The 27755-nt window shown below is 43.8% G+C and overlaps 1 protein-coding gene across 1 annotated transcript; it reads right to left on the reverse strand.

Moving 5' to 3' along the window:
- Nucleotides 1-4547: 4547 nt before the first annotated feature.
- On the reverse strand, nt 4548-27755 carry DDX51 (DEAD-box helicase 51). Its single transcript, XM_032229058.1, has 16 exons — nt 27664-27755; nt 23299-23660; nt 13513-13703; nt 12878-13028; nt 11352-11497; nt 10586-10657; nt 9535-9641; nt 8993-9101; nt 8394-8539; nt 8022-8214; nt 7405-7520; nt 7133-7249; nt 6446-6547; nt 6230-6293; nt 5820-5954; nt 4548-5020 (listed from the first exon to the last, which is right to left on the reverse strand). Exons 1-16 carry the CDS (start codon nt 27684-27686, stop codon nt 4994-4996), a joined length of 2061 nt encoding a protein of 686 aa, XP_032084949.1. The 5' UTR covers nt 27687-27755; the 3' UTR covers nt 4548-4993.

The following is a 27755-nucleotide window of genomic DNA, read 5'->3' on the forward strand; positions in this document are numbered from 1 at the left end:
CTGCTGGCGGAGGCTGCCTGGGAGACGAAACTTTGTCCGCGGACTCTCCCGGCCCGCCTGCCCCGTGGAATGATGAGGGGGGGGCAGGAGGGGGCGGCGGCGCTGCATTTTCCTCCCAAGGAGAAACTAAGGTTGCGGGGGGGAGGGGCGCAGCGCGGCCGTTTCGGGGGAACTTGGGGAGCTTTGCCGTTCCGAGAGGCGCTTCGCACGCAGCCCCACCCAGGTGGGAGATGTTTTCCTCCGCCGAGGCGGGGAGGGGGGGCTTTACGTAAGACTCGCGGCGCAGCTCTGCCCCCCCTCCTGGAGTGTCACCTGCCTCCCGCCCCTCCCCTCCGCCGCAGCGCTTTTTGTGTCAGGCCGGCGGGGCTCTCGGGGGCCCTTCGGCCGCAGCCCGCCTTCTCCCCCTCTTCCCTTCATGGAGCGCGGCGTGGAGGCCCACCCCCTCGGAAGCAGCCGGCCTCCGCCGCACCAGCCGCCCGCCCGCCCGAAGTAGGACACAGGGCCATCTTTTTCCCCCGCCGAACTGCAGCGAGGAAAAAGGGCTGCCCGAGCGAGCGGATCGCGGGGTCGGTTCCCCCTCCCTTCCCCCGACGGCCAAGGAGGAGGAGGCGGGGCGGCCTCGTGGGCTGTCGGCCTTGGCGTGAAGGAAGCCCCCCCCCGCCCTGCGGAACGCGCGCCCAGGATGGCCGCCTTCCCACCCGCCGGTCCGGAAGGCCGAGGGAGGCTCGTCTGACTGGTCCGCGGCGATAAAAAGGTTGGGGACCACTGATCTAAACAGATATGTGACCAGGAATTCGGGGGCAGCTAATTTTAAGCTGCCACCATCAGCAGGCTCCTCCCAGGAGGTCCTTATTCTTTTTTTAAACAAAACAACACATACAAAACAAAACAGGAGCAGAACAAAAAACAACTTTCCTCCATTTCATCAAGCATGTTGTTTGGTTGCGGGTTTTTGTGCACCAATTCTTAAACTCACATCACTGGTTTACATTAAACATAACTGAGTATTTCGCTGTCATTGGGCATTTTGTATTCAAATTACCATTAATATTTTTTCATTTGTAACAATCCTTATTTCCTTAAATTCATGATTATCTATCAAATAACAATGAGTCTTTAAAGTGTTATAGTGTCACCTATCTCTAAGAAGAAAGAGCGAAGAATAGAACAAAGGATTCCCATTAATTTATAATATACATTCATATTTTCAATTGACCATAATGTCACCAATCATCCCATTATTAATTATTAATCCATATAGTGGTTAAGTATTTCAATTCATGTATATATCAATTGTTCCTTACATCATCATTCATCCGTTTAATATACAAACATCTTTCAGATATAAAATGGTCACTACATACAATTATACCAAGGTATTCAAATCATCCCATTCTTATACATTAAAATCATTATTGTACTTTATATATCATGTGAATAGTACTCTATATTATAGCAAGAAAATAAAAAACAAAAAACTATTACAACATAAGTAAACAACTTCATTCCCATGTTTTTTTATCTAACCATTGGTAAAACAAGTCCCATACTTTATAATATTGCTCATCCTCTTGTTCTCTAATTTCAAATGTAAGCTTACTCATTTCGGCACATTCCATTATTTTCCGAATAGTTTCCTCCTGTGATGGTACTTTCTAGTTTTTCCAATTTTTGGCAAATACAATTCTAGCAGCTATTCTACCAACATTCACAATCAGATATTTCAAATCCTTGTTGTATGTTTCGGGTATTATTCCCAATAGAAAGAGTTCCAGTTTTAAATCTATATGTTTATGTATCATTTTCTCCAACCACATGTGGATTTTAGTCCAATATTTTTTTGCTTCAGTACAGGTCCACCACATGTGGTAATATGTGCCTGGCATCCAATCTGGGATTTGATTGTCTTGTTGGGGACATGGTGTCAGGTGCGACTTCATTTAATAATCAGGAAAGAAACCACTCAACTCCATTTGTTTGGAATTAAGTGTACTTTTACTAATTACAAATGAATAGTTCCAAAGCTAAGCTGAATCTGGTTAATTAGGCGCAAAAGCAAAGAATATCATGTATAATTCAATCCCCTCCCCTTGGCACCCCAGTCCATAGTCCAATTATAATTCACCCAACAGTCAGGTGGGAGATATCTTCAAAAAACATCACCAGGATGGAATGCTGGACAATTAACCTTGGCGGGAAACTCCCTTCCTCCACATGCGCAGTAAGATGGTCAGGTCAGCATCTAGAATCTTCCTCCAGCACATAATGATTCCCTTCCCAAATACCATGCCCCCCCTCCCCGTTTCAATGGCAGCCGAAGCAGCAGCAAAGCAGAGGCTGACACATGGTTTCCTTCTCCTGGAGGAAACTCAGCAGGCCACAGCTATGTGCCCTCTCCTTTGGCACCATCGGCATATGCCCTCTTTTTATTTGCACGCCAATCGAGGATGGTTTCCCCTACACCCTGGGAAGTTTTATATTTTGCTTCCTTGTTTCCTAACTTCCTGTCATGGCTTATACGATGGATGTCCTCCTCCTCCTCTGTATATTCCTCTGTTTCTGAGTCTTGCTGTTCCACACCCGTCCCTTGGGTGCGATGGACACTGCTCGCTTTCTGCATGTCGGCTGCAGATTTGTCAGAAGATTTACTGCAGGGACTTCTTCCAGGACATCTTTGAAAATGGCTCCCCTTCTTATTAGTAAGCTTTTTTTGTAGACTCAGGTCTCTTATTCCCAAAAGTATCCAATCCTTCATCATCTCCTATGGATTTATGAATTCACATTTTGATGCAGTTCTCACAGTCTTGCAATGAAATCATTTATTGTCCCCCCCTCCCTTTGGAATCTGCGGTAGAACTCATTTTGTCTTACCATCGGTGATGGGGAGGGTGCATAATGTTCCTTTAATATGTTTTGTAGGTTGGTCTATGGTAGTGTTTCTATGTCTGTGGGGGCCGCTAGCTATTTAGCCATCTTAAAGATTCTGGGTCCACAGTAGCTTAGGAAGATTGCCCTTGTCAAAGGAGTCTTGATAGTTGTTAGCCTCCAGGAACATTTAAAAACTGACCATATAGGACAATTCATCAACATTTGGATCAAATGGTGTCAGTGCTGGTGGAGCGGGTTGTTCATCCTGGATTTTGCAATGCAAAGTTCCTTTCTCTGCAAAGATGGTTGCTGATGCCACACAATGGATGGTCAGTTTTTTTAATCTGGTCTCTTGTCCTTTGTTCTCTTCAAATCTCACCTTCATTGCCAGGGTTAGATAGGGCTGAAGAGGCAGGACAACTGGTTTCCGAGGTATGTTTATTTACATGCTGGAGAACAAGGAGGCTAAACGCAGCTCCTCTTTTAAGAATTTTTTTTAAAAAAACCTCACCTGAACCTGACCAGCTGACATCCAACTCAGCAAATGTGAGTTCTTTTATTCTGCAAAGGATACACAAGCTGACCATAATGGCCAGCAGACAACCTTAAGACTTCCACTAAAGGGTTAAATAATGACTGAGGCACTCTTGGTGGACACAATACAAAGCAAGCAAGATTTGCCACTCTTGCCTGCCACAGCGTAGTTTTGATGATGAGATTTCCTTTGGAGTCAGTCCTCCTTTAAGCCTCCTCCTTCATTTGAGCAGGTGGCTTAATAAATTAAGAAATAGAAATGTCACATGACGCTCTCTGCGTAATCTGGGCATTTGTTGGCAAGACCTAGAGGTCTTGGATTATGCACAATCTACTAGCATTGAGTCTCTAATGACCAGAACTCAGGTGAGATGTGTGGGCCACAGCATCAGAATGGACGGCCTTGCCTGTTGTTCTACAAAGATGCTGTACAAGAAACGCTGGTGCCCTGTGCCATCCAGCCATGGGAAGCAGAAGCTGCAGCTTTTGAGCTAGCCTACTGGTGAGCTCTGGGTACAAAGCTTCCACTGGCTTTGAAAGAAAAGCTATGAACTCCATCACAGAATAACAATCCCCTTTACAACAAGAGTGGACCTCTGATGTCCCTGCTGTACTAAATTGCTTCCACTGGGCTTGCAGAGTAACCTGTCAGGCCTGCAGTTATATCCCTTTTAGGATCTTTGGCCTGCCACACTCTCTATTATTTCAATATGTTGTTTCTTTAATGTAGTAATTGGGAGGGGGAACAGAAAGGAGTAGAATTGTGGAATGTGGTGTTGTCATTCTTTTCTAGAAGCCAAGGTCATCTTTTGTCTCTGCACCTCTGCATCTGACAGGAACTAGATGGGTGGAAATGCCAGCGTGGCCGAAGAAGATTGGACCATGTGATGGATTTATGGGTGTGGGGATAAGATCATGAACTTTCAACTGGGTGGAATCCCAGGAAGTTTTCAGAATGGGGATTTTCCAGAGTTTGTTGCCAACATGTCTGTCTTATTAAATTGGAACTTTAAGGATAGCTCTGCCTTGGACTCTGATTTAATTCTGCATATTTGGAACGCTGACATAATCTCAGGGTCCCCAAAAGATCTGCCCCATGGTGTGGCTCCTTTGAACCCAAAGGACTGCTGTACAGCTTAGCAGAATGCATGCATTCAAGTAGTGTAATTTTTTAATTGAGACACAGCTAGAAACAGATTGGATATCAAAAATTAGCATAGCTGTTATTTCATCACAAGGACATCTTACACACAACTAGTTTGCCATATTTTGGAGACGTGATTCAGCCATTTTAAATACTAATTTGTGCGACTGTGCAGTTGTTTGGGGTTGCTCATGAAAGTGGCACTGCACAAAGGCTGACGTTTTCTGTCCAGAGGGGCTTTTATTAATGTTTTTTAAGAGTTGAAAATTATTCTTCCTGCTTCGCAGTGAGAGCAGGCTGTGTCCCTTCATTCATTCTTTGGTCCTCAGGTTGCTCTTCACAAATATCTGCTTCTGGGCATTGTGCCCTCAAGAGCATGGGGTTGCATTCCAGTTCTTCTGGTTCGCAACATCTTGGGGCATACATGAAGCATTTCTCCAGACTGCCTTAAGATCGCTTTTCAACTTGCTCCTCCTGTTGAAATAGAGAAGAGGTTAAGCCTATTTAATTCATTCAGGACTTGGAATAGTGGTTTGAACAGTTGTCCCTCCTCCACTGTGGAAGAGATTAGCCTCAGAACTTTCAGAGAGAGACAAGAGCAGCCAACTCTGGCTAAACCACAGCCTGGGAAATGGGAGCTCAGAGTTCAAAGCTTTGCCTGGATCAGAGCCAGCCCTTGTGCCTGGATGTTGCTTTTCTCTCAGTGAAGACACTCAGTTGCCTCTTGCCTCTTCCCCACTATTAAACTTCTGAAAGCAGGTCAGCCACAGAACAAGTGCAGACAAGATGCCACACTAAGGGACGTCTCTGGTGGGAGCAGATGTCACAGTGCTCCCGCAATGATCATGGCTACCAAGGCCCGTCCCATGAACAAATCAGACAAATTGTTCATCCACTTTTAGGTAATTATCAAAGAGATACAAACTAAGCACAAACTTGGCCACATTCTGAAATCCATAGTCCTGGCCACATACTAATCACTCCATGAAGGTGACATTCTTGGCTTGCTAGCGATGCTTGCTTGTAAGAGAAGTCAACGGCTGCAATCAGCAAGGCTACACCCTGCTAATTGGTCATTTGTTTTACATTTTATGTGAACTGCCACAATGACGATTTGAAAAATAAAAATGGAACTTTTCCACCACTGTGTATACTGTGAGTTGGTACACAGAATTTGCTTCTAAAGACATATGCTAGCTGTACAGCTACTTGAATATTTACCCCAGTGCCCCCTCCAACACGTTTGCTTCCCTCCCTTTAAAAGCCAGGCTACCTTGACAGTCTGTGCAAATTTGGCCACGGCTGCTTCATACTGCCGGAGGAGAGGCTGAATGGAGGTGCTCTTGACCATCTGTGGCTGCAACTCTGGAAGGCCTGCATCCTTCAGCATCTTTAGGAACCTATACTCCTAGAGAAGGAAAGTGGGCTAACCTCACAACTTCTCCGCACTGCAGTAATGGTGGCCTTCTTCAGCAACCAGCAGCCTCCTAAAGAGGTAGCCACCAGGTACCCAGGCCTCAGGCCCTGCACTTTCCTGGGCCTTCGGCTGACCCATCCTTGAATGTGCCACTGAAACATGTCACTCTTAAGTGGCATGTGATATGTGCCCCCCACCCCCAGCACTCAGGGGCTGCAGAACACTTTCTGAGGAGGATTTCCAGAGGGAGGGACGAGGCCACCTACCTGCTGCTTGAGGAGCAGGCTAAAAGCCAGGCCTGCCTTCCCAGCACGAGCTGTTCTGCCCACCCTAAATGCAAAAGGGGTCTGGTGAGGAGATGAACCCCATTCACCCCTGACCTTCCCCAAAACCAAAAGGGAAACTTGGGGCTTTTAGGGAGAAATCAGATTCCCTGACACTATTTTCAGAATGCCTCCTCCCCACATTTCTGAGAAAAGTACCGGTGAATGTAGGTTCTGATGAATTGAGGGGCATCGTAGCTAATGACACATTTCACACCACCAAAATCAATTCCTCGAGCCGTGGCATCTGTGCTGATTAAACTGTTCCGGAAGAAACACAATTAATTGCTTTCTGTATGACACAAATAATTCGAGCATGACCAGACTCCAGTTGTGAGAGCCAATTTGGTATATTGGTGAGGGCTAGAATCAGGAGATGGTCAGTTTTAGTCCCACTTTGGGCACAGACCTTGGGCCAGTTACTCTCTCTCACCCTTAGGAAGGAGGCAATGGCAAACCACCCCTGAAATCTTGCCAAGAAAACTGCAGGCATTGGTCCAGGCAGTCACAAGGAATCAAGAGTGACTTGAAGGCACTTTAAAATATAATAATAATCCAACTCTGCTAACCAAAGTATTGATGGATAAATCTGAGTGTTAGAAATTAGAATCAAAAATATGTAGCATTAAGAGCAAACTATATTGCAAACGGAAGTTGGCAAGATTTAGCTAACAAACATGGTGGAGAAGATCTCATTGTTGAAGGCCTGAAAAGGGAGCCTCCAAAAAGAACCACCAGCCCTGGTTAGTGCCACAGCCTCTAAATCCTGATGCAAAGAGGCCCTGGTGCAGATGGGATCAGCATTTCAGAGCAGATGATACCAACACTCCTCCTGGAGAGACTCACAGCTGGATCTTGCCTTGCTCAAACTCCTTCAGGGTCACCTTCCTTTTGCTGGGGCTCAACTTTGAAGAAAACTCAGCTACCTTCACTCCACCAAAGGCCTGAATTAGCAGGAAGAGTCTGAGGACAGACAGAAGTGACAGTTGGGGGGAGAGGGAACTGGCTGGTTAGAAGATAATTATGCTTTTGTGCAAGGACAATCAATATAGTTGATAAGGATCCTTGCTGGAAAACCCACCCCCTGATCTAAGACCAGCTCTGACATGAAATCTCACCTGTGCGAGGTTTCTTTGCTGTTGGTGAAGCACAGCACTTGGGAGAATTTCAGTCTCACCAGGAAATGCAGGAGGAACAGCGGCTTCCAATTCAGGCTGCACGGGACATAATATTGCTAGAGAGAGAGAGCAAGAGAGCATGAAAGGCAGCATTTGCCCTGGGAGTCCAGCTCATTTGAAGCTGCCTCACTTGGGAGCAGAATATTCTGAAGAGCTTACTTAGGCCAGCCAGCCGCCAGCCAGCAGCCACAAGGGATAAAAGTTCAGCAGTTCTGCTTCATGTCTTTACAGTCATAGGCTTCCAATGCTTGTTTAGTGATTTAATTCTTTTATGAATTATCCATTCATTTACCAACTCTTGCAACAGCTGATCAGGATTCCACCTTCAAAGCTGGAAAACATGTGTCTGGTCTCCAAAACCAGTCCCAGAGAAAGAGATGCTTCCACCTCCTGCCCTATTAGATTCCTTTTAGTGGCACCCTAGAGTTAACTAGCTTCAGGATGGTTATACTGACAGTGTGGAATCAATATTAAGCAAATAAATGTATTTTCCTGGCAAAGGCTCCTCTTCTGAGGGCACAAAGCACATGAACAAGATCCAGGGAAGGGACACTTACTGAGAGTCCCTCGGGGAGAATGTATTTTTCACTGACACACGGTTGAGAGCCAAGCACATCACTCCCTTTCCCAGACTGAGCTGGCATGAAGAGGCGAGGCTGGTAGAGGTCCAACCGCTGCAGCTTCTCGGGGTTCTGCGTCAGAGTGGCTGAGAAAAGGAGCCTCTGCAGAGGGAGCCGAGGGTAGCAAGCCCTGGAAAGGGAAACAGGGAAAGGAGAACCTTCCTCCTGAAAAGCCAGCTGCCCTCTTGGTTAATCCACCATCCTCCAGGTTGGTTCTTCAAGGCTCAGTCCCCTCTCCTCTCAAGGGAGTCTCTGTGGCAGAATGCAAGACCTGTAGCTCAATGCAGACTCCCCGCAGAAATCTCTTACCTGGCTGCTGTGCAGGGATTTGGCTGCACCCTTCTAAACAGCCCACCGGGATCAGAGCCCCCTTCAGCCCGGTGCACAGCCTCTACTACTTGCTGCAGCCAATCCTGGTGCATGTTGTCAATCATGCGATCTGCTTCGTCAATGATCTGCATTCAGAAATAAGGGGGGGAAACCCATTCAGACGTGTGACTCTGGTCTGGCAGACTGGCAATCATGGTGAGTGTGTCTTGCCAAGAACTAAGGCTGGTCTCTGGTTCTTGTGGGGAGGAAAGAGGAGGTGCAGGATCTCTGGGCAAAAAGCTTGTGATGCATAAGCTGTGATTCCAACTATAGCTGCTCCTGCCGACAAGCTCGCTGAGCTAACAAGAGCCTAGCCAGCCATGTGCCCCGTTCCCAAGTTACAGGCCCAATCAAAGGGAAATGACCCCCAAAATATGCTGGGAGCTGCTGAACTCATGAATTTTATGCTAAAACGTGAATATGCAGAAGTAAACCTGAAAACTCTTTTGCCTTGGGGTACAGGAGGAATTCTGATGCTCTCACGGCTGCTCAAAGACACAGTTTTGATTCAGGCCCCACTTTTGGGGAGTCGCCCTTACCACAAAACGAAGCTCTCGCAAGCTGAACTGGGGATTTTGCTGGAGATGGTCCACCAGGCGTCCTGGGGTGGCTACAACAATGTCTGCCAGACTACGAAATCCCATCAGCCTGCCCAAAACCAACAAGAAGGCCAAAAAATTAGAAGCAGCACCCTTGGGAATGTTACTTTGGGTCCCATCCAGATGTTAATTCACCCCAGGCATTGACTGTTTTCCCAACTCTTTCTAGGACCAGAAAGCATCGAGCAAATGGGCAATTCACAGGACAATCAGCCACGGTGTTGCACAAAATATCACAGGACAACCAAGATCAAGCCACAACATACTCAAGGTCATGTCAGGATTAAGGATTCACAAATGCAGATATACAGCAGACTTGGACCTTAGCTACCGCTCCCAGGCAATCCTCTTTTCAGGGTCAGTAAAGCTGCAGTTGAGTCTTTCTTAGTTAGGCTGGTGAAAAATTTCCTATCTCTTGTTTCAAAGCTAACAGGCCAAGGCAGCAAGATTAAATTAACGGGCCCAGGAGAATATGGACTTACGTTGTCTCAACAAGGGACTCTTGTTCTTTCACGAAAGATTTCTGTCCGGTAAGCTGGACAACTTTCAGCCCAGTCCCATCAGTGTAAATGTTGAATATTTTAGCCACCTTTCAAAAGAAGTCAATGTTGAAAGAGAGATGAACAGAATATGAGCATGTGAACGTCAGGGAGGAAAAGAAGGAAGGAAAACAGCATCTCCTGAACTCCCAACTTTCCAATGTATCCTTAGTTAGAGGGAGGCCTAAAATTAGGAATACCCAAAGGCTCTGTAGAAAGGTTATCTGGCCCTGTCTCCCATTAGGTTCCCTAGCAGCCGGAAGAATTGCTGTTATTTTGCACACTGTGCTTGAGGGTCAGAAGGCTGTTTGCCTCAACGTGATCTGGGAGCCCAGCTTACAACTCCCCTGGGGGTTGACAGCCAAAGCAGGGACTTGGCAACGGGAGACTCTGTAGTGGCATTCTCTCCAAGGGAGGTTCCCGTTCCTGTACAGCCTTCTTTTAAGAAATAGAGGAAGACCTGCCAGGAATGTATAAGACTCTCTAGGGACAACTTGATTGTAACCTTAAATTTGTTTGGCTAAAAATGAATATTTGTTGCATTTATTTTTTAAAGCGTTATTTTTTTTACTGATCTTGTAGAAAACTTCTTAATGACATTGCCTAGCCTGGTAATGAAAAATCTGGAAGAAATCAACAAGCGCAGACACCTCCAAAAACTTAACTGTTCCAGCCTGAGCTCCTCATAGCCCCTTCTACTGGAGTATCAATAACAACAATGGCATCTCCCACTATCTTTGGGTCACCCGGCAGGTGGCTCTCAGGGCTCTAACAAAATATATAGCAAACATGACAAGCCACAAATCTGCCACAGTTTTATGGGGCTCTGCTGCAGATGCACTAACACAGTGTGAGCAGAGGGTTGTAGCAACTCCTTCATTTTCTTGTGTTTGTCTCTCACCCAGGATTGTCCTCAAGCTAGCCCACTCCAATATTCCTGTGCGTGGAATGGAAAAATCGGGACCATAAAGGCCTCCCCCCCTTCAGATGATACCTGCTGGGCCAGCTCTTTGGTGGGCAAGACTGCCAGAACTCGTACATGGCAGACAACACGATCTAACAGGGCCTGCCAAAACAGGAGAACAGAAACAGTCTTAGGGTTCTGTTACATCCTCCCAAATAAGTGCACAAAAACCACCCGCTCTGTACAGAGAAACACACACACACATCGAAAGACGAGCTGAGAGTTCCCAGAGCACTGACCACAATTGTCAGTTGCTATTGTCCCTTCATATGACCTATGACATTCCTCTCACTAGTTTTTCTATTTCATTTTTCAAAGGTACTTAAAACTCACTACCCTGTTTCTCCCAAAATAAGACCTCCCTGGATAATAAGCCCAATCAGGCTTTTGAACACATGTGCTGAAATAAGCCCTCCCCAAAAATATTGCAACACAGCAGCAGCCATGAGGTGACTATGCTCGCCGCCTCCTGCACCTCAAAAATAATAAGAACTCCCTAAAAATAAGGCCAAGTGCTTATTTCAGGGATCAAAAGAAAATAAGACCCTGTGTTATTTTCGGGATACACAATACAAAACATTCAGTTTTAAGGCAAGAAAATTAAATCTTTGCAACCGGACCAAATACTCAAACGGCAGAAATCCTAGAAACCAGATCCAGTTCTCCCTTGATACTTCCACTGACCATTATCGTATGCTTTGCAGCACTGGCTATGGCTCCTGGAGGGACTTTGGTTCTGGATGATGCCCTACACCCCCAAACCCCCCAGCAGTGCTTGATTCCAGCTGAAGCTCACCTGCACCACTGGAATGATGAAGGCCAATGTCTTGCCACTGCCAGTGGGGGCTGAAACACAGATGTCGCTTGGGGGATAGCCACCCCTGCCCGCTAAAGCCCCATTGGGCCCACAATCCAAGATGGCTGGAATCACCTCAGCCTGAACTAGAGGAGAGTGGGAAATATTAGTGGGTTGCCATCCAATGGAACACTTAACAGCTTAACACAAAACAGAAAATGGTAAAATGTCTCAAATGTCCATTGATATGAAGAAAACCTTGAAATATTTTAGGTGTTTGCCACAGGTAATAACAAAATTTAAACAAACACCTGATTGAAGGGTCCTTGGTGGTTTCCTTGCAGACATTTCATTGCCAAACTAGGTAACATCATCAGTATTATCTACGCACGTGTTCCACCCTGAGCTATAAATGTTCTCTTTTTAGATATCCAAGTGCTTTGAGCAGCACTTAGCCTTCTCTGCTTAAGTATTCCAGCAGGACATGAATCCTTGCCACCCTCCTCTTGTGGGTCAATCCCCTCCTGTGCTTTCCGATGAGGCAAATAATGGTTTACCACTAATGTAGCAATGAAAAGAAGGAAGAGATATCATGACAAGAAACGAGCATACTTCCCCGGTATGCATCTGAATGAGGCTTCTAACCCTCTAACCCTAACCCTCTCCAGCCGGGCAGAGTGCCATTCACTGACCTAGTGGTATCCCGAAGGTGCCAGGCTGCATGGCGCTCCACCCGCCCCCCAGCTCCTGCAGCTTGGCACATTTGGCACTTGGCACTCTGTCCCACCAGTCTTCCAGCAGCTGGCCCACAACCATAGAACGCACTCTCAAAGCAGCTGCTGCTGGAAGACTCAGCAGCCGATCTCTGGAGTTAGGAAACCGGAGAAGAAGTTATGCTTGGAGCGTGGCGGCGGTGGTGCACTGGCCCTGCAAAGAGAGCTGGGCCAAGGCATGGTGAGGCTGGGGGGCACGTGAGCTGGGGGTGGAACAGGTGCTCACGCAACCCCCCTCTCCAGATGGGCAGAGCACCATGTGCCAAGCTGTAGGAGCTGGGAGGTGGGTAGAGCGCCACATGGCTTGACACTTCGGGATAATGCTAGGTCAATGAATGATGCTCTGCCCGGCTGGAGAGGGAAGTTGCCGGGCAGCTGCTTATGAGCGTGATCACTTCATGGCTGCTGTATTGCACTGCTGCGACAGCACAACACAGCCATTCGCCCTTGAAGCTGTGCCCAGCTCTTCAGGAGCCTGCTCGCAAGAGAGCAGCTGCCCGACACCCCCAAAACAATGTGTCCTCCTCCGATAAGGCCCAAGCCATATTTTGGGGGTCAAGAGAAAATAAGACCTTGTCTTATTTTCGGGGAAACATGGTAGTTAAGCAAATAATTCCCCAAGGTTGTCTGCTAACTGCAACATTTAATATACAAAAAGTGAAATAATATTTTATTACTACATCTCTTCCAATATGAAAACTTGGTGAATGAACTTCAGAAATATGTAGCTGACTTTCCTCTTTGTTCCGATACCTGGAAAGAAAGACACTATTCCATTGGCTTGCAGCTTCTTCCTCAGCTTAGGGTGAATGACTGGAACATCCTGAAGAGGGACAAGGTTCTCTCTGATCTGCCTCTGGAACTGCTGCGGTTGACTGAACCACCGTGGCACAAAAGGTTGCACCTAGAAGTTAAATGCAGAGCCCTCAACTTGAGAGTCCAACAGTCCAACCTAGGCAGGAATCCCTAGAAGACGAGGATTGTTGAGCCTCTGCTCTGGACCAATCCACTGAAGGGAATCCCTCCCTGCCCCCATAGCTCCTGTCAAGGTTTCTGTTCTTCTCTAATTCTCAAATAATCTGCCTTAAACAGGGTCAAGGAGGCAGCAGTTCTGCAAATTAAAAAGTGAGTTTTCATTAAATAAGAGTGGAGGGAGCTGCCAGGAACCATGATGAGAAGAAGAGTTCCTCACTGAAGTGGCTAGGTGTAGGTTGGGAATGGTGTGTGTGTCTTCTCCTTCTGAGGCAGTTGGTAAGTGTTTTGGAGTGGAGCTGGTTTTCAGATTTTTAGACAGAAGCAGCTTTTGGGTTTTTTAATTGACTGTACTCCATCTTCCTTTTGGACCATGGCCATAGTAAAGATTTGACATTAGTTAATCATCATGTTACCTTGTGCAGATTCCTTTGATCACAAGGACCAAGGACAATCAGACTAGAAGGTGGAGAAGTTGTTCTTGGATTTGGTGTCAGCAACATCTGATCCTCTCTGGCTTGACTCTCTTTGTCTCCAAAACCTCCCGTACATTCTTCCACTGGGATAGCTCTACTTTCCAGATGATTCTCTATCACACTTTCATCTCCTGATAAAAGTGGCAGACAGAACACAAATAACTTAGTTTTCAAGAAACATTTTATGGAAGAAAGTAGTTGATCTTAAGGTGTGTTTTCAGGCAGAAAGGCTCTAAATATTTTCTAATAGTATTAGTTTGTTTATGCAATTTCTAGAGGCACCCATCTCACATATTTGACTCTGGGCAACTTGCAGAATGAAAAATACACAAACATAAATAACCAAAATATAACAAGGAAGGCAATTAAACCATTAAAAAAACAATTGGTGGGCAAATACACCCAAACTCACTAGCAGTATGGTCATTTTGCAGCTCTGCACTACCCCTACCAGATGGCAAAATCCAGGTTTTCCAGAAGGCCGGTAAGGTCAGAGTTAGTCTGACCTCATGGGGAATGATGTTCCAGTGGGTGGGTGCCAAAGAAGAAAAGGCTCTCCTCCTGGGCCACATCAGATGACATTCCTTCACCAACAGGTCCTGCAATGTGCCCTTCCAGTTGGACCTGCTGGTGGACTGTCAAGTACCCTTTTCAAAACATACCAAAGCAAAAAGCTAAAGGAAGAACAGCACAGGGAGTCTACTGGGTTCTTCCAGTCTGAGGTAACAGAAATATTGATACCAATGAGGTGCTTGCATTAACAGCCACAGCAAGCAAGGGAAAAAAATAATTCACCAAACACATCAAAACAGGTAAGTGTAGATTGTTCTAAGAAAAGTAAAATCCAAGACTCATAAAGTTTGTTGCATTTTGCGACTTACGGTGTGTGTGTGTGTGGGGGGGGGGGGGGCTGCCTGCAGGAGCTCTTAACAGCTCCTGATTCTCGGTTGCGTTAAACTGTCTGAACAGCAATTCATCAGCCGTTTGATAGCTTGTTTACTTTTTCTTCGGGCTTAGAAGATAAGGTGAGATAATTGTGCTGGGGCAGCATGCCAACTAACTTTCCCAGACCATAAATCTGGGGGGGGGGGGAGGAGGAAGGACACCCGACAGCAGAATTCTCTCCGTGCCAAGAATCCTGCTGCCTTTATTCGCAGCACAAAGGCATCCACCCACCCTCTGCACAAAATCTGATCTACTGAATCCAGGACGAACAGAGCCTATACACGTGAACTTTTAATTGTATGTATTAATCCTTAGCTTCATTTTTACAAGAATTCCTTCTGATAATTTACTTGTTAAAGAGGTATACAAAATGGCGCCGAGCGGCTTCGTAGTTGTACCGGTCGGACTTTGAATTTCTACGGAACTTAAAACTTCAAAGAAAAGGAAGTGATTTATTAGTAAACTAAACAGTAATTGCTGTACAATCGCCCAACATAGTTTTATTAATTGGCTGAAGATTAAACTTGGAATGGCTTCTAGGCAAAAGGTGCCTCCCCTCCTTCTAATGTTTCAAAAAGTGCGGGCAACTCCCCCGCTCTCGGTACGAAATTATAGTCATTACTCCCCCCCCCCCAATTGTTGCAGGGGAGCAGTTGACTAAAGAAAATTTTTAGAAAGAAGTGGCTGAAGCTTTTAAAAACCATGCAGTTGCGATGGAATCAAAAATTAAGGAGGAGATATCTGTTGCTCATAAAGAACTGCCTGATAAACTCAAGACTCGGGTTTAGAAGATCAGGGATGACATGTTGGGGGTTGTTAACTCGTTAACAGAATATGTCTCGGGAATTGAAGACAGATTAGAAGATCTTAATGATGCCAATATTAACTTAGTATCGAAAATGGAGGTGGTTCAACAAAAAGTTGGAGATGCTGAAAAAGAAATTATTATGTTACAGTATAGACAAATGGAATTTGCATTAAGAATAAGAGGTTTACATGAAAATAACCAGGAAAATTTGAAACAGATTCTTTCAGAAGCCTTCGATAATCTGATGGGAAGTCCAGGTGGGAATTTTGAATGGCAAATTGAAAAGGTTTGTGTTAACTCCTGGCTTGCCAGACAGAAGCAACTACCAAGAGACATTGTGGTGTATTTTGCTACAAGAGACATGAGAAATATGATATTGCAAGAGTCTTATAAAACCAAGCTTCAAATTGGGGGTCAGGAGGTGACTGTTTTGAAGGAGATACCACCTCAAATGCTAAGATCTAGGAAAGACTATGCTTTTTTAGTTAAAGAGTTTAAAAATTATCAGCTACAGTTCAGATGGGATGCACCAGTTGGTCTAGCACTCACTTATCAGGGGCAAAGATACCGTCTTAATTCAGCATGGAAGGCCCGTAACTTTTATAATAATATATTGAAGGCTGGACACTCCGCCCTGCCTGGACCCAGAGAAAGAGAACAAGAAGGACAAGATAGACAGCAAACTACACAAACATCAACAAGGTTTGATCAACCTTCTCTCTCAGAAGTGCAAGGAGCCAAGGAACAAAGACAAACCCGTGTGATTACCAGACAAATGGACCAAGAATTAAAGAAGCAACAATCACAACAAACACCTGTTACCGGTCAAGATGCTACAGCTACCAGTTCAGAAGCAGTGGGAGGAGCCAGACCAAAGATTAAATTCCAGGATGTCCAGATGGCTCTAAAAAAGCTTCAGGGAGCCAAAGATGACAATTAAGTTCCTAACGTGGAACGTTAATGGATTAAATTCCCCACAGAAAAGGAAGAAAATAAATCACTATCTTAAACAGTTCAAGAATGATATAATTTGTTTGCAAGAAACTCACATTAGATCAACTGATCAAAAATACTTGATTAATACAAGACTTGGACAACACTTTATAGCGTCTGCTTCAGAGAAGAAAAATGTTATAGTTGTCTACTTAAGGAAGGATATGAAAGCTGAATTAATTGAAGCAGACCCCCAAGGAAGATACATTGCAATAGATTTGGTACTAGAAGGGAAAAGGACATTGCTACTGGGAATATATGCTCCCAACCAACAACAAGATGGATTTTACAAAAAGCTCCATGCTAAATTAGTACAGTGGGACTATAGGTCCTGCATACTATTGGGTGACTGGAACGGTGTTTTGGATACCAAGAAAGATAAGAAGGCTTCTCGGCCAAATACTCAAATGCGAGCGAAACTACCTAAGTCCTTTTTTGATATGATGGATGATTTTGAACTGAGAGATATTTGGCGAGAAAGAAATGCAGAAGAATATGATTTTACCTTCTTTTCTGATAGACACCAATCCTTTTCTAGAATTGATTTCATACTAACTACCAATGATTTGCCTTCTAGGGTAAAGAAGACAAAGATATGTGCCAGAGATTTATCAGATCATAATCCGGTTTGGATGAAGTTGGGAGGTGTGATGCAAGCAAGAAGGTCTTGGAGATTGAATGAAAACTTATTTAGATATGAGAAATATATTAATGAATGTAAAAAATTGTTAACAGAATACTTTGTATTTAATATGAATAAGGGTGCATCTATGGAAATAGTATGGGATGCAAGTAAAGCGTATATGAGAGGAGCTTTGATAAATTTAAATAGATTACATAGACGCAAACAGGGGGGAAAGCGAACTGAACTGGAAGATGAAATTAGGAAGAAGGAGCAAGAGTTAATTTTAAAACCAGGAGATAAGAAGACTAAAGAAGCAATTACCTTATTAAAAGACCAATTTAATATGTTGATCTCAGATCAGGTAGCTACCAGTCTGTTATATGCAAAACCTAACACTTTCTGTAATGCAAATAAATCTGGTAGGTGGTTAGCATATCTGATTAGGAAAAAACAAAAAACTCGTAATGTAGCAAAACTACACTACAGAGGGAAAGAAGTGTACCAACAGGAGGAGATTCAAAAGGTCTTTCGTGAATTCTTTATGGCATTGTACAAGGGCGATAAAATTCAAGGTCTAGATATAGAGAGATACCTAGACAAAGAAAAAATACCCATAGTTAAAGCTGAGCAGAAGGAGAGACTGAACTAACCAATAGCTGGCACCGGGCACAGATGGCTTGACAGCGGCTTATTATAAAAATCTACAATTAGAAATGGTAGAACCTCTTAAGGAATTATTTAATAAGATTCAAATGGAAGGCAAGGTACCCCCTTCTTGGAAGACAGCTTTTATATCCAATACCCAAAGAAGATTAAGATATTACCCAACCAAAAAATTATAGACCTATATCATTACTTAATGTAGATTATAAAATCTTTACTAAAATACTAGCAAATAGATTAATGTTGGTTACTCAACAATTGATTCATAATGATCAAACAGGTTTTATTCAAGGGAGACAAATGAGAAGTAATGTAAGATTAATTGTTAATACACTAGAGTATTTGGGAAAGAATAACCAAATCCCTGCTATGCTCATATTTCTAGACGCTGAGAAAGCTTTTGATCAAGTCAATTGGCAATTCCTGCTGAAAATACTGCAAAAAATGCAAATAGGAGAACATTTCTTACAATTAATCAAAGCAATATATCAACAACAAACAGCTCAAGTTATAGTTAACGGAAATTTAACAGACTCTTTTCAAATTGAAAAAGGCACAAGACAGGGTTGTCCCTTGTCCCCATTATTGTTTATCATAACTTTGGAAATGCTGTTGAATAAAATACGGGGCTCGGAGGGCTTACAGGGAATTAAGATTAGGCAGCAAGAATATCTGTGCTTTTGCGGATGATTTGGTTATAATATTAACCCAACTGGAATCTAGTAAGGTCTTAATGAATATCATTAATCAATATGGTTAAGTGTCAGGATTCAAAATAAATTTAGGGAAAACAAAGGTATTAGCTACAAATATGAATACTAAACAAAAGGAAGACCTAGAAGGAATGACAGGATGTGAAATAATTAAAAAGGTCAAATATTTAGGAGTTCATATTTCAATCTCAAATGGGAAGCTATATAAGTATAATTATGAACCACTTTGGCATAGTATACAGAGAGAGATGAAAAAATGGGAGAAATTACAGTTGTCTTTGCTGGGAAGAATAGCAGCAGTGAAAATGAACATTTTACCTAAATTCTTATTTCTTTTCCAAATGCTACCAATACTTAAAAAAGATGTGAACCTGCTAGAATGGCAGAAGGGTGTTAATAAATTTGTATGGGCAGGGAAGAAGCCGAGAGTAAAACTAAAAATAATGCAAGATGTGCGTGAGAGGGGAGGTTTGAAATTATCCAATTTAAAATTATTCTATGAGCTTTATCTGTAATTAGTGATTGGCTTAATTTAACAAATGATTGAATACTTAATATCGAGGGGCATGATTTAGTATATGGCTGGCATGCTTACCGTATATACTCGAGTATAAGCCGACCCGAATATAAGCCGAGGCACCTAATTTTACCCCAAAAAGCTGGAAAAGTTATTGACTCGAGTATAAGCCTAGGGTGGGAAATGCAGCAGCTACGGTAAATTTCAAAAATAAAAAATCAGTGTTATTTGAAACTCAAAGTTATGTTTATTCAAGGGACCCGCTTAATTAAAGTGTTCTATAATATCAGTATGACTTATAATACTGCAAGTCTGCAATATTAAAATACTTGTATAGGGGATCCCCGGGATCCCACGAAGAGATCAAATCACAACCAGTATGCCACCTTCTTGGTATATTGTTTTTATTTTCACTGAGTTTTTAAAAATGAGCATTATTTCACCCTTTTTTTCTTTATGTTTGATTGGTATCTGCAATTTGTGTTAATTCTGTTCATACATATAATATAAATGAAAAACCCAGCTCTCTTAAAAAATATTTTAAGTTCTTTCTGGTGCTCCCTTTTAGAATTGGCCAACTAATATTTCTGTTCGCCCAACTAATGTCAGGCAGAGTTAACTGAAAAAGTAATTTTTCATGAAAGGACATTTTCCTAGGATTTTAATTGTTCTTACTGTCAGATTTCTCCTTATTTCCAGCTTGAGTCTCCTTCTGACAAGTTTCCATTGCTTCTTGTCCTGTCCTCAGGTGCTATTGCTGCCGCCGCCTCCTCCTCCTCCTCCAACAGCACCAGCACATTTGCTGCCCAGCGCTGCGGCTGAGGTGAAGCCGCCAAAGCTCCCGCTGGCGCCCCCGCAGCGTTGGGCGGATATCCGGCAGTGCTGTTGGAGGAGGAGGAGGCGAACCAGCCTGCCATCGCCGGCCACCGCTAGCCCTGCCGCTCTTCCCACCCCCTTCCAAGCCCCACAGGTCGTCCCATTCAAGTTATTGGGCGTCAACACCGCCACGTTTCCCCCAAGCCATCGCATTCGAATTAATGGACTTCTAATCCCCTCTCTGGGAGTCGCTTTCCCCGGGTTTACCCTATTTCGACTACCGAGGAGTCTTGCGGCCGCTGAGCCTCCCATTTCCTCTGCCCCGCCATTTCCCCTTCGCTCAAGAAGGCGCTAAGCAGAGACGCCCGCGACGGCGAGAACGGCTTGTTTATTTCCAGCCGCTGAGAAGACTTGCTTGCACTCAAACGCGCCTTTAAGCCGCGTCCATAAATACAAGCCGAGCCTTCTCGCTGCGTTCCCAGCTTCGGGCCGACCCGAGAGAAAAACAAACCAACCGAAGTACATTTTCTCTTAGCAGAGGCTTCCCCTCAAGGGGCGGCGCGGGAAAAGCCTTCCTAAGCGCCCCAAGAATTCTCGGAGGGGGGAAGGTTGGGAGGAATGGAAGTGCCCCAATGGCGGGGCGACTGAGGAAAAAGCCGCCTCTCCACTCCTCTCCCCCTCGCCCCTCTTCTTAGTTCTCACCGGAGAGGCGGCTTTATTTCTCCCCAAACTCCCCCACCCACATGAAAGCCCCCATCTCCACTAATGCCTTGAAAATTCAGCCGCGTAGGGAAAGCACATTCCATCGCATGCTTTCTCCGCGGCGCACCCCGCAGTCGCCAATCCAGCGGAACCACCGCTCGCCTGCTGCCTCCCCACAATTATCAGCGAGGCGTCGCTGGAATTCACACACACACACAAACACCAGAAAAGCCTCGAGAAAAGGGGGGGGGGTACAACCTCCCCTTTTCGCTCCCGTTAAAACAGCCAGGTTAGGCTGGCGGAGGGGCACGAAGATGGGGGTGTGGTGGAGGCGCCCGTCCTCCTGCCTTGAAGCAGCCGTAGACAGGCTCGCGCCGGCTGCGCAATCTTAACAACCTTTCCCTGGAAAACCAGCTGTTTCCCCCGACCTGATTCCTGCGTGCGTTGCATCAAACTAAGGCTAGGGATCCGACGGATTCCCACCTTGGACAAACAACAGCAATTGTTATTGTTGTTGTTATTATTATTATCATTATTTATCTCGAATGTCATCTTTCCTTGATCCCAACGACCAGGTGTCTCGTTTTAGCCGTCCGCTCATACCCCACCCCACCCCGCCTTCCCAAGCCGCTTGATGCTGGTAAGCACAGGAAGAATGGGGAGAAACTTAAAACTAGCTACCGTATGGCGATGGCAGGCTGGAATCCCCTCTCCAAGGGATCCCCGTGCAGAAAATGCGGGGAGCAGCAGCGAAGCCCCGGGGCTTCGCTGCTCCATCCGCTGGACTGTGGGGCTTGGAAGGGGGTGGGAAGAGCGGCAGGGCTAGCGGTGGCCGGCGATGGCAGGCTGGTTCGCCTCCTCCTCCTCCAACAGGCAACAGCACTGCCGGATCCAGTTGTAGACTCGAGTATAAGCCGAGGCGGCTTTTTTCAGCCCAAAAAGTGGGCTGAAAAACTCGGCTTATACTCGAGTATATATGGTACTTGCTATATAACAAAAAAGTGGACAAGAATTTTAAAAGTGATATCTTAAGAAATGCTCTACTGCGGGTCTGGAAAAAATATCATTACAAATTAAATGATAAGATACCCATGTGGGCAATTCCTAGACATGCAATAGAAAATATGAACATAGTACAAAATCAGGATATAATTACTTACAGACAGCTTCTTACCCTAGAAAGTGGTGCATTACAACTAAAATCCTTGGATGAATTAAAAGAGGAAAAAGTAATCCAAACATGGTTCCAGTATGGACAGCTACAGGCCAGGTGGAAAACAGATCAAAAAATTGGTTTTATGCAAGTCGAGGACAATTTATTTAAACAAATAAGAGATCAAAGTTTAATGCATATAAAAAGACTATATAATGTATTAATACAGTTGGACTCCGAAACAGAATTAATTAAAGACTGTATGATAAAGTGGGCTCAAAATATTGAAGAACCAATAATGCTGGATGAATGGGAAAGGATTTGGATAAGAAACGTAAAATTTACACAAGCCCAAAACTTGAAATAAAATTTTTACAAGATGTTTTATAGATGGCACTTGCATCCTAAAAAGTTGACTTCTATGTATCCGAATTTACAACCTAAGTGTTGGAGATGTGACTCTAGGGACGCTACGTATTTTCATATATGGTGGACTTGTAAAAAGGTAAAAGCATTTTGGATAAAAATATGATGGATTATGCAAAATGTTCTTTAAAAAAGGATAAAGTTTACCCCTCAGTTATTCTTGTTAGGTATAATTACTGATTGTACAGCTCTAGATATTAACTTGATTTTGCACTTAATAACTGCGGCTAGATTGTTGGTGGCGCAATACTGGAAAAAGGTAGATTTGCCTACTATCCAAGAATGGACATTGAAAGTAACAAACTTAGCAGAGATGGCTAAAATATCTGCATATCTTAAGGACTACTCAAACGAGAGATATAAACGAACCTGGAAAAAATGGATTGACTATACTCAAAATAAATATGGGACTAAGAAATTCCAGATAGCGTATGATTAAGATTAGGAAGGATATAAATTGTTTAGTGTTAGCCTAGCAAGGAGAAGCTAAGTTCAATTTAAAGATGTTATTAATTTCTTATTCTTTTTTAAAATATATTTTAAACTGTTTTTGTTAAAGATTTATACCGTGTATTGGTTCTGGGAAGTCAGGGGAGGGAAGGTTGTGGGGGGGGGGGGCTGGGTGGGAGGGTGGGAAGTATATTAGGCTTGAGGAGGGGTGTTAGGTTTTAAAATAATATGATTGTACATGTATACTGTTTTCTCTTATTTTCTCTTTAAAACTAAGATATGCCATGTATATGGAAATGGAAGTATAAATACCATCAACATAGAATGGAGTTTGCTCAGAAGCTGAAATACACCAAGTGAATGAGAGGAAGAGTGGGAACTAGAGGAGAGAAGAAAGATAGGAAGAGAGGGATAGGAGAGAGGGCGGGCGGGGGAGATGAGGAGAATAAGGAGGAGTGGAAAGGAGAGAGGAGAAGGAGAAAGGAAGGGGAAGTAGAGTAGAAAAGGATGATGGAGGGAAGAAAGGAAGTAGGGAGGGGGAGGAGACAGGTAGAAGAAAGGGGTGGATAAGGTATAAACAGGATGTATGGAGAGCAGAAGAGCCAATATTTTTTATTTTCTTTTTATTTTCTCTCCGGGAAATGATGGCAATACGAACTGATGTAATTAATAATTAGTACAATATGATATTGGCTATGTAATAGTATACATGTGATTATACGTTATGAAAATGGAAAATAAAAAATGTTTGACTTCAAAAAAAAAAAGTTTGTTGCATTTTGCTTAGGGAAGCTGCAACTATGCAATAAATGCTTTGCTCAACGGTCTGAAAAACAGCTCTAAAGATTAACAGTCCTTCATAGTATCCAAATGAAACCTGCTCCAGGAGCCAGCCAAAATCAGAATTTGTTTTACCTTGAACTGCTTCTATCTTTCTTTCAGGTCTTCTGGAATTCCCACCATTCTTCTTACTTTTACTTGAGTCATCTCCTTTCTTGGGCAAACTTTCTGCTCCACAAGCATATCGTCTTGGGTCCTTTGCTCTGTGACTTTGGGCTAAAAGACTTTCTTGACCTACTTTCTTCTTTTTGCTTGTTTGCTTTAATTCCTCGTTGGTCTCTTCTTCAAAGGTTCCAGGCGCCAATCTCTTTTGTTGCCCAGAAGTAGGCCAGTTCTGCTCCTGTTTTTGCAGCTGCCGAGTCTTTGCTTGCTCCTGCAGTCGATGTAAGAGCAAGTGGGACTTACCTTCGGGATTATCCTCTTCATCACTAACGTACCTGGGGATTTCCCGAGGAAAGTTATTTTAATACATACACAAGTTATTCATCCTTTGTGGTTTGATGCGAGGAAAAGCCAGGCATTTAACATTCAGTTGAATATTCAACTTTTTAGCTACCTTCCCTCAGTTTTCATGTTTGCTTTTGATTTAGAGCAGTATATGCTACTTTTAAGGGTTACTGATTTCATGCAAAAAGAATTTTCTGAGGCAGAATCTCAACTGAAGTTTCCTTGTTTTATTAGTTATTAGATAGTTATGCAGTGATGCTCAGGATAATCAGTGGTAAAAGTAAACCGAGGCTACCAAAATCTAGGATGACAAGACACCATCAAAGCCAATGCCAGCCAGAATCTAAAACAACTGAAAGAAGTTGTACAAGATCAAAAACGTGGATAGAGTTGGCCCACAGAAATCAGAGACTCAGACATAATTAAAAAACATATCATTATATTGATGATTATATTGTTTTTCCAAACTGGCATTTTAATTTTTGACCATTTACAGGTGAAACTCGAAAAATTAGAATATCGTGCAAAAGTTCATTTATTTTAGTAATGCAACTTAAAAGGTGAAACTAATATATGAGATAGACTCATTACATCAAAGCAAGATAGTTTAAGCCATGATTTGTCATAATTGTGATGATTATGGCTTACAGCTCATGGAAACCCCAAATCCAAAATCTCAGAAAATTAGAATGTGAAAAGGTACAATATTCTAGGCTCAAAGTGTCCCACTCTAATCAGCTAATTAAGCCATAACACCTGCAAAAGGTTCCTGAGCCTTTAAATGGTCTCTGTTTGGTTCAGTAGGAATCACAATCATGGGAAAGACTGCTGACCTGACAGTTGTGCAGAAAACCATCATTGACACCTTCCATAAGGAGGGAAAGCCTCAAAAGGTAACTGCAAAAGAAGTTGGATGTTCCCAAAGTGCTGTATCAAAGCACATTAATTGAAAGTTATGTGGGAAAAGTGTGGAAGGAAAAGGTGCACAAGCAGCAGGGATGACCTCAGCCTGGAGAGGATTGTCAGGAAAAGGCCATTCAAAAGCATTGGGGACTTTCACAAGGAGTGGACTGAGGCTGGAATCAGTGCATCAAGAGCCACCAACAGAGACGGATCCTTGGCATGGGCTTCAAATGTCGTATTCCTCTTGTCAAGCCGCTCATGTACAACAAACATCAGAAGCGTCTTACCTGGGCTAAAGAAAAACAGACCTGGTCTGTTTCTCAATGGTCTGAAGTCCTCTTTTCTGATGAGAGCAACTTTTGCATCTCATTTGGAAACCAAGGACAGAGTATGGAGGAAGAATGGAGAGGCACACACTGCAAGATGCTTGAAGTCCAGTGTGAAGTTTCCACAGTCTTGATTTGGGGAGCCATGTCATTTGCTGGTCTTGGTCCACTTGCTTCATTAAGTCCAGGGTCAATGCAGCCATCTACCAGATTTTGAAGCACTTCATGCTTCCTTCCGCAGATGAGCTTTATGGGAATGCTGACTTCATTTTCCAGCAGAACTTGGCACCTGTCCACACTGCCAAAAGCACCAAAACCTGGTTCAATGACCGTGGGATTACTGTGCTTGATTGGCCAGCAAACCCACCTGACCTGAACCCCACAGAGAATCTATGGGGCATTGCCAAGAGAAAGATGAGAGACATGAGACAGAACAATGCAGAAGAGCTGAAGGTCGCTATTGAAGCATCCTGGACTTCCATAATACCTCAGCAGTGCCACAGGCTGATAGCTTCCATGTCACGCTGCATTGAGGCAGTAATTGCTGCAAAAGGGGCCCAAACCAAATACTGAGTACATATGCATGCTTATACTTTTCAGAGGTCCAATATTGTTCTATGTACAATCCTTGTTTTATTGATTGCATGTAATATTCTAATTTCCTGAGATTGTGGTTTTCATGAGCTGTAAGCCATAATAATCACATATAACAAATCATGGCTTGAACTATCTTGCTTTGCATGTAATGAGTCTATCTCATATATTAGTTTCACCTTTTAAGTTGCATTACTGAAATAAATGAACTTTTGCACGATATTCTAATTTTTCGAGTTTCACCTGTAGTTTAAACATTTTGAGAACTATTTGAAAGGCTGGTAAAACACCATACTATATAGTTTTATAGATCATTGTCAGCATAAACCCAGAAACAAACTGATAGCTAATGCAGGTCGCGGAGTAGATTGAATTGTGCACATGAATACCAGCACCACAATTTGCAACCCTGAAGCTTCCAGTTGTTTTCGAAATGTAACCCAATGCAGAATGTATTATATTCAACATGCGGTGAACAGGGCCTCCTGGTCCAAGAATGGGCACAGCTAGAGTGGAATAGTATCCTGACATGGGCAGAGGTCCCTCCAAACCCTATTTTACGTTCTATGATAGCACCTGAAGGCAAAGGCTCTCCTAGTCGCGATTGCCCCCTGCTCTCTGAACAAGTCATGAGTTCTGAAAGACCCCTAGATTGCATACCAGGTCTATCCAGGACAGTGCCATCCCATCCAGAAAGAAAGATGGTAAATTTTTGCCCCTTGATGTCCCCAAGATCAAAGGCTGCTCAAATCTTGCTATGGTAGAATGATTACTACAAATTAAGCCATAATTCTGCTGCCAAACAAGACAGTTGAATCATGCCCAATTTTATGACCCTTCTTGCAAATTAAGTGAATAGTTGCAGTTAAGTTAAATTTGGCTTCCCTATTGACTTTGCTTACCAGGCCACAAAAGATTATTATCCTCGCATATTGCAACCATCATAAATACTTACCAAGTATTCAAATTTTGATCACATTACCATGTTGAATGGTAGTGTAAAAAGTCATGTTACTTTTTTCAGTACCCTTTATAACTCTGAAGCCACTAAATGAATGCCTGGAAGTCAAAGACCGCCTGTATTAGATGTATAAAGTAGTCCTTGAGTTATGACTGTAATTGTGCCCTGTAATTATGAGTTATGATGTCATGTGGTAATGGGATATTGCAAACATCTTGCAAACATCACACAAACATGCTGAAAAAGTATAACATTTAAATTTTTTTAAAAAACTCAAATTAAAAATTGGGAGAAAAAAGACAAGCAATATAAATCAATTGTATCAGTAACCACAAAGGATGTTGAACCACAGCTCCCATCATCCCCAATTTTGGTGATGAGGATTGCAATTCCTTTATCCCTGAAGGAGGTGGTTATCTGAAGCTTTGTAACAGTAGAAGAGTTTGTGCAAGGCAGAAGCCATCACTTAATCAGCTGGCTTGGAGGATCTGTTATACACATGAAATATAATCACAGCTGCCAGTTGTTTAGCTGGTGTTGGCCTTCATTTGCACCTAGAAAGTGGTAATGCAAAGGGGCATTACATGTGGGGAACCAAACCAGTGTGGTCTTTTGAAATTGACCTCCGGGAATGTTGCAACTCTTTGAGAGAGATTTCATTAGGGCTTGGGACACTCTAGCTGCACTTTAAAACACCCGTTATAGACGTTATTATAAAACATCTGAATATTCCTATTCTTATGCCAATCGCTTCCTCCGTTGTTTCTAAGGCTCGCCTTAACTTAAGCGAGTGAGCTTAACGGATGTCGGATCAAGTTGGGGCTTTTGCTTAGTTTGCAACCCCTGCCCCCAATTGGCCAGGGTATACCGGAGATTTCGAAATCTTTTCGACCCGGGCACAAAGTGCGCTGTTTTGGTTGTTTCCGACCTTCAGCGATTTAAACGTTTGAACAACCCCTCGAGGGATGTTTAATGGCGCACGTCCGAGGCTCTGACGGGGTTTTTGTTTCCACGCTGAATTCGACCACCGAGTAAACGAATAAGCGCCGTCAGTGACCGCCCCCTCAGAGAACGGCTACCCCCCCCCCCAGGAGCTCCTAAGAGGACCCAGAGCGTTTGCCCGACACCCACTACAGAAGCCCAGCCATCTTCCTTCCAAACGGGCCGATTCGGTCAGTCCTACGCGGAGCCCAAACCACGCGGCCTCACCTGCGAACCGAGAAAAGCGCCATGTCTGTCGGCGGCGCGTCCCGATTACGCCAGAAGGCCTCCCAAGCCCCGCCCCCTCCTTTCACGCAGAG

The sequence above is a fragment of the Thamnophis elegans genome, chromosome 13 (genome assembly GCF_009769535.1).
Source record: "Thamnophis elegans isolate rThaEle1 chromosome 13, rThaEle1.pri, whole genome shotgun sequence".
Taxonomy (NCBI): Eukaryota; Metazoa; Chordata; class Lepidosauria; order Squamata; family Colubridae; genus Thamnophis; species Thamnophis elegans.

Bases quoted from the DNA above. Each gene is read 5' to 3' on its own strand.
- DDX51 (XM_032229058.1), bottom strand. From the start codon at position 27,686: ATGGCGCTTTTCTCGGTTCGCAG. The intron at 9,102-9,534 runs GTAAGTCCATAT...GGTTTTGGGCAG, and splicing joins GAGTCCCTTGTTGAGACAAC to GCTGATGGGATTTCGTAGTC. The intron at 8,540-8,992 runs GTAAGGGCGACT...TTCTGAATGCAG, and splicing joins TGCGAGAGCTTCGTTTTGTG to ATCATTGACGAAGCAGATCG.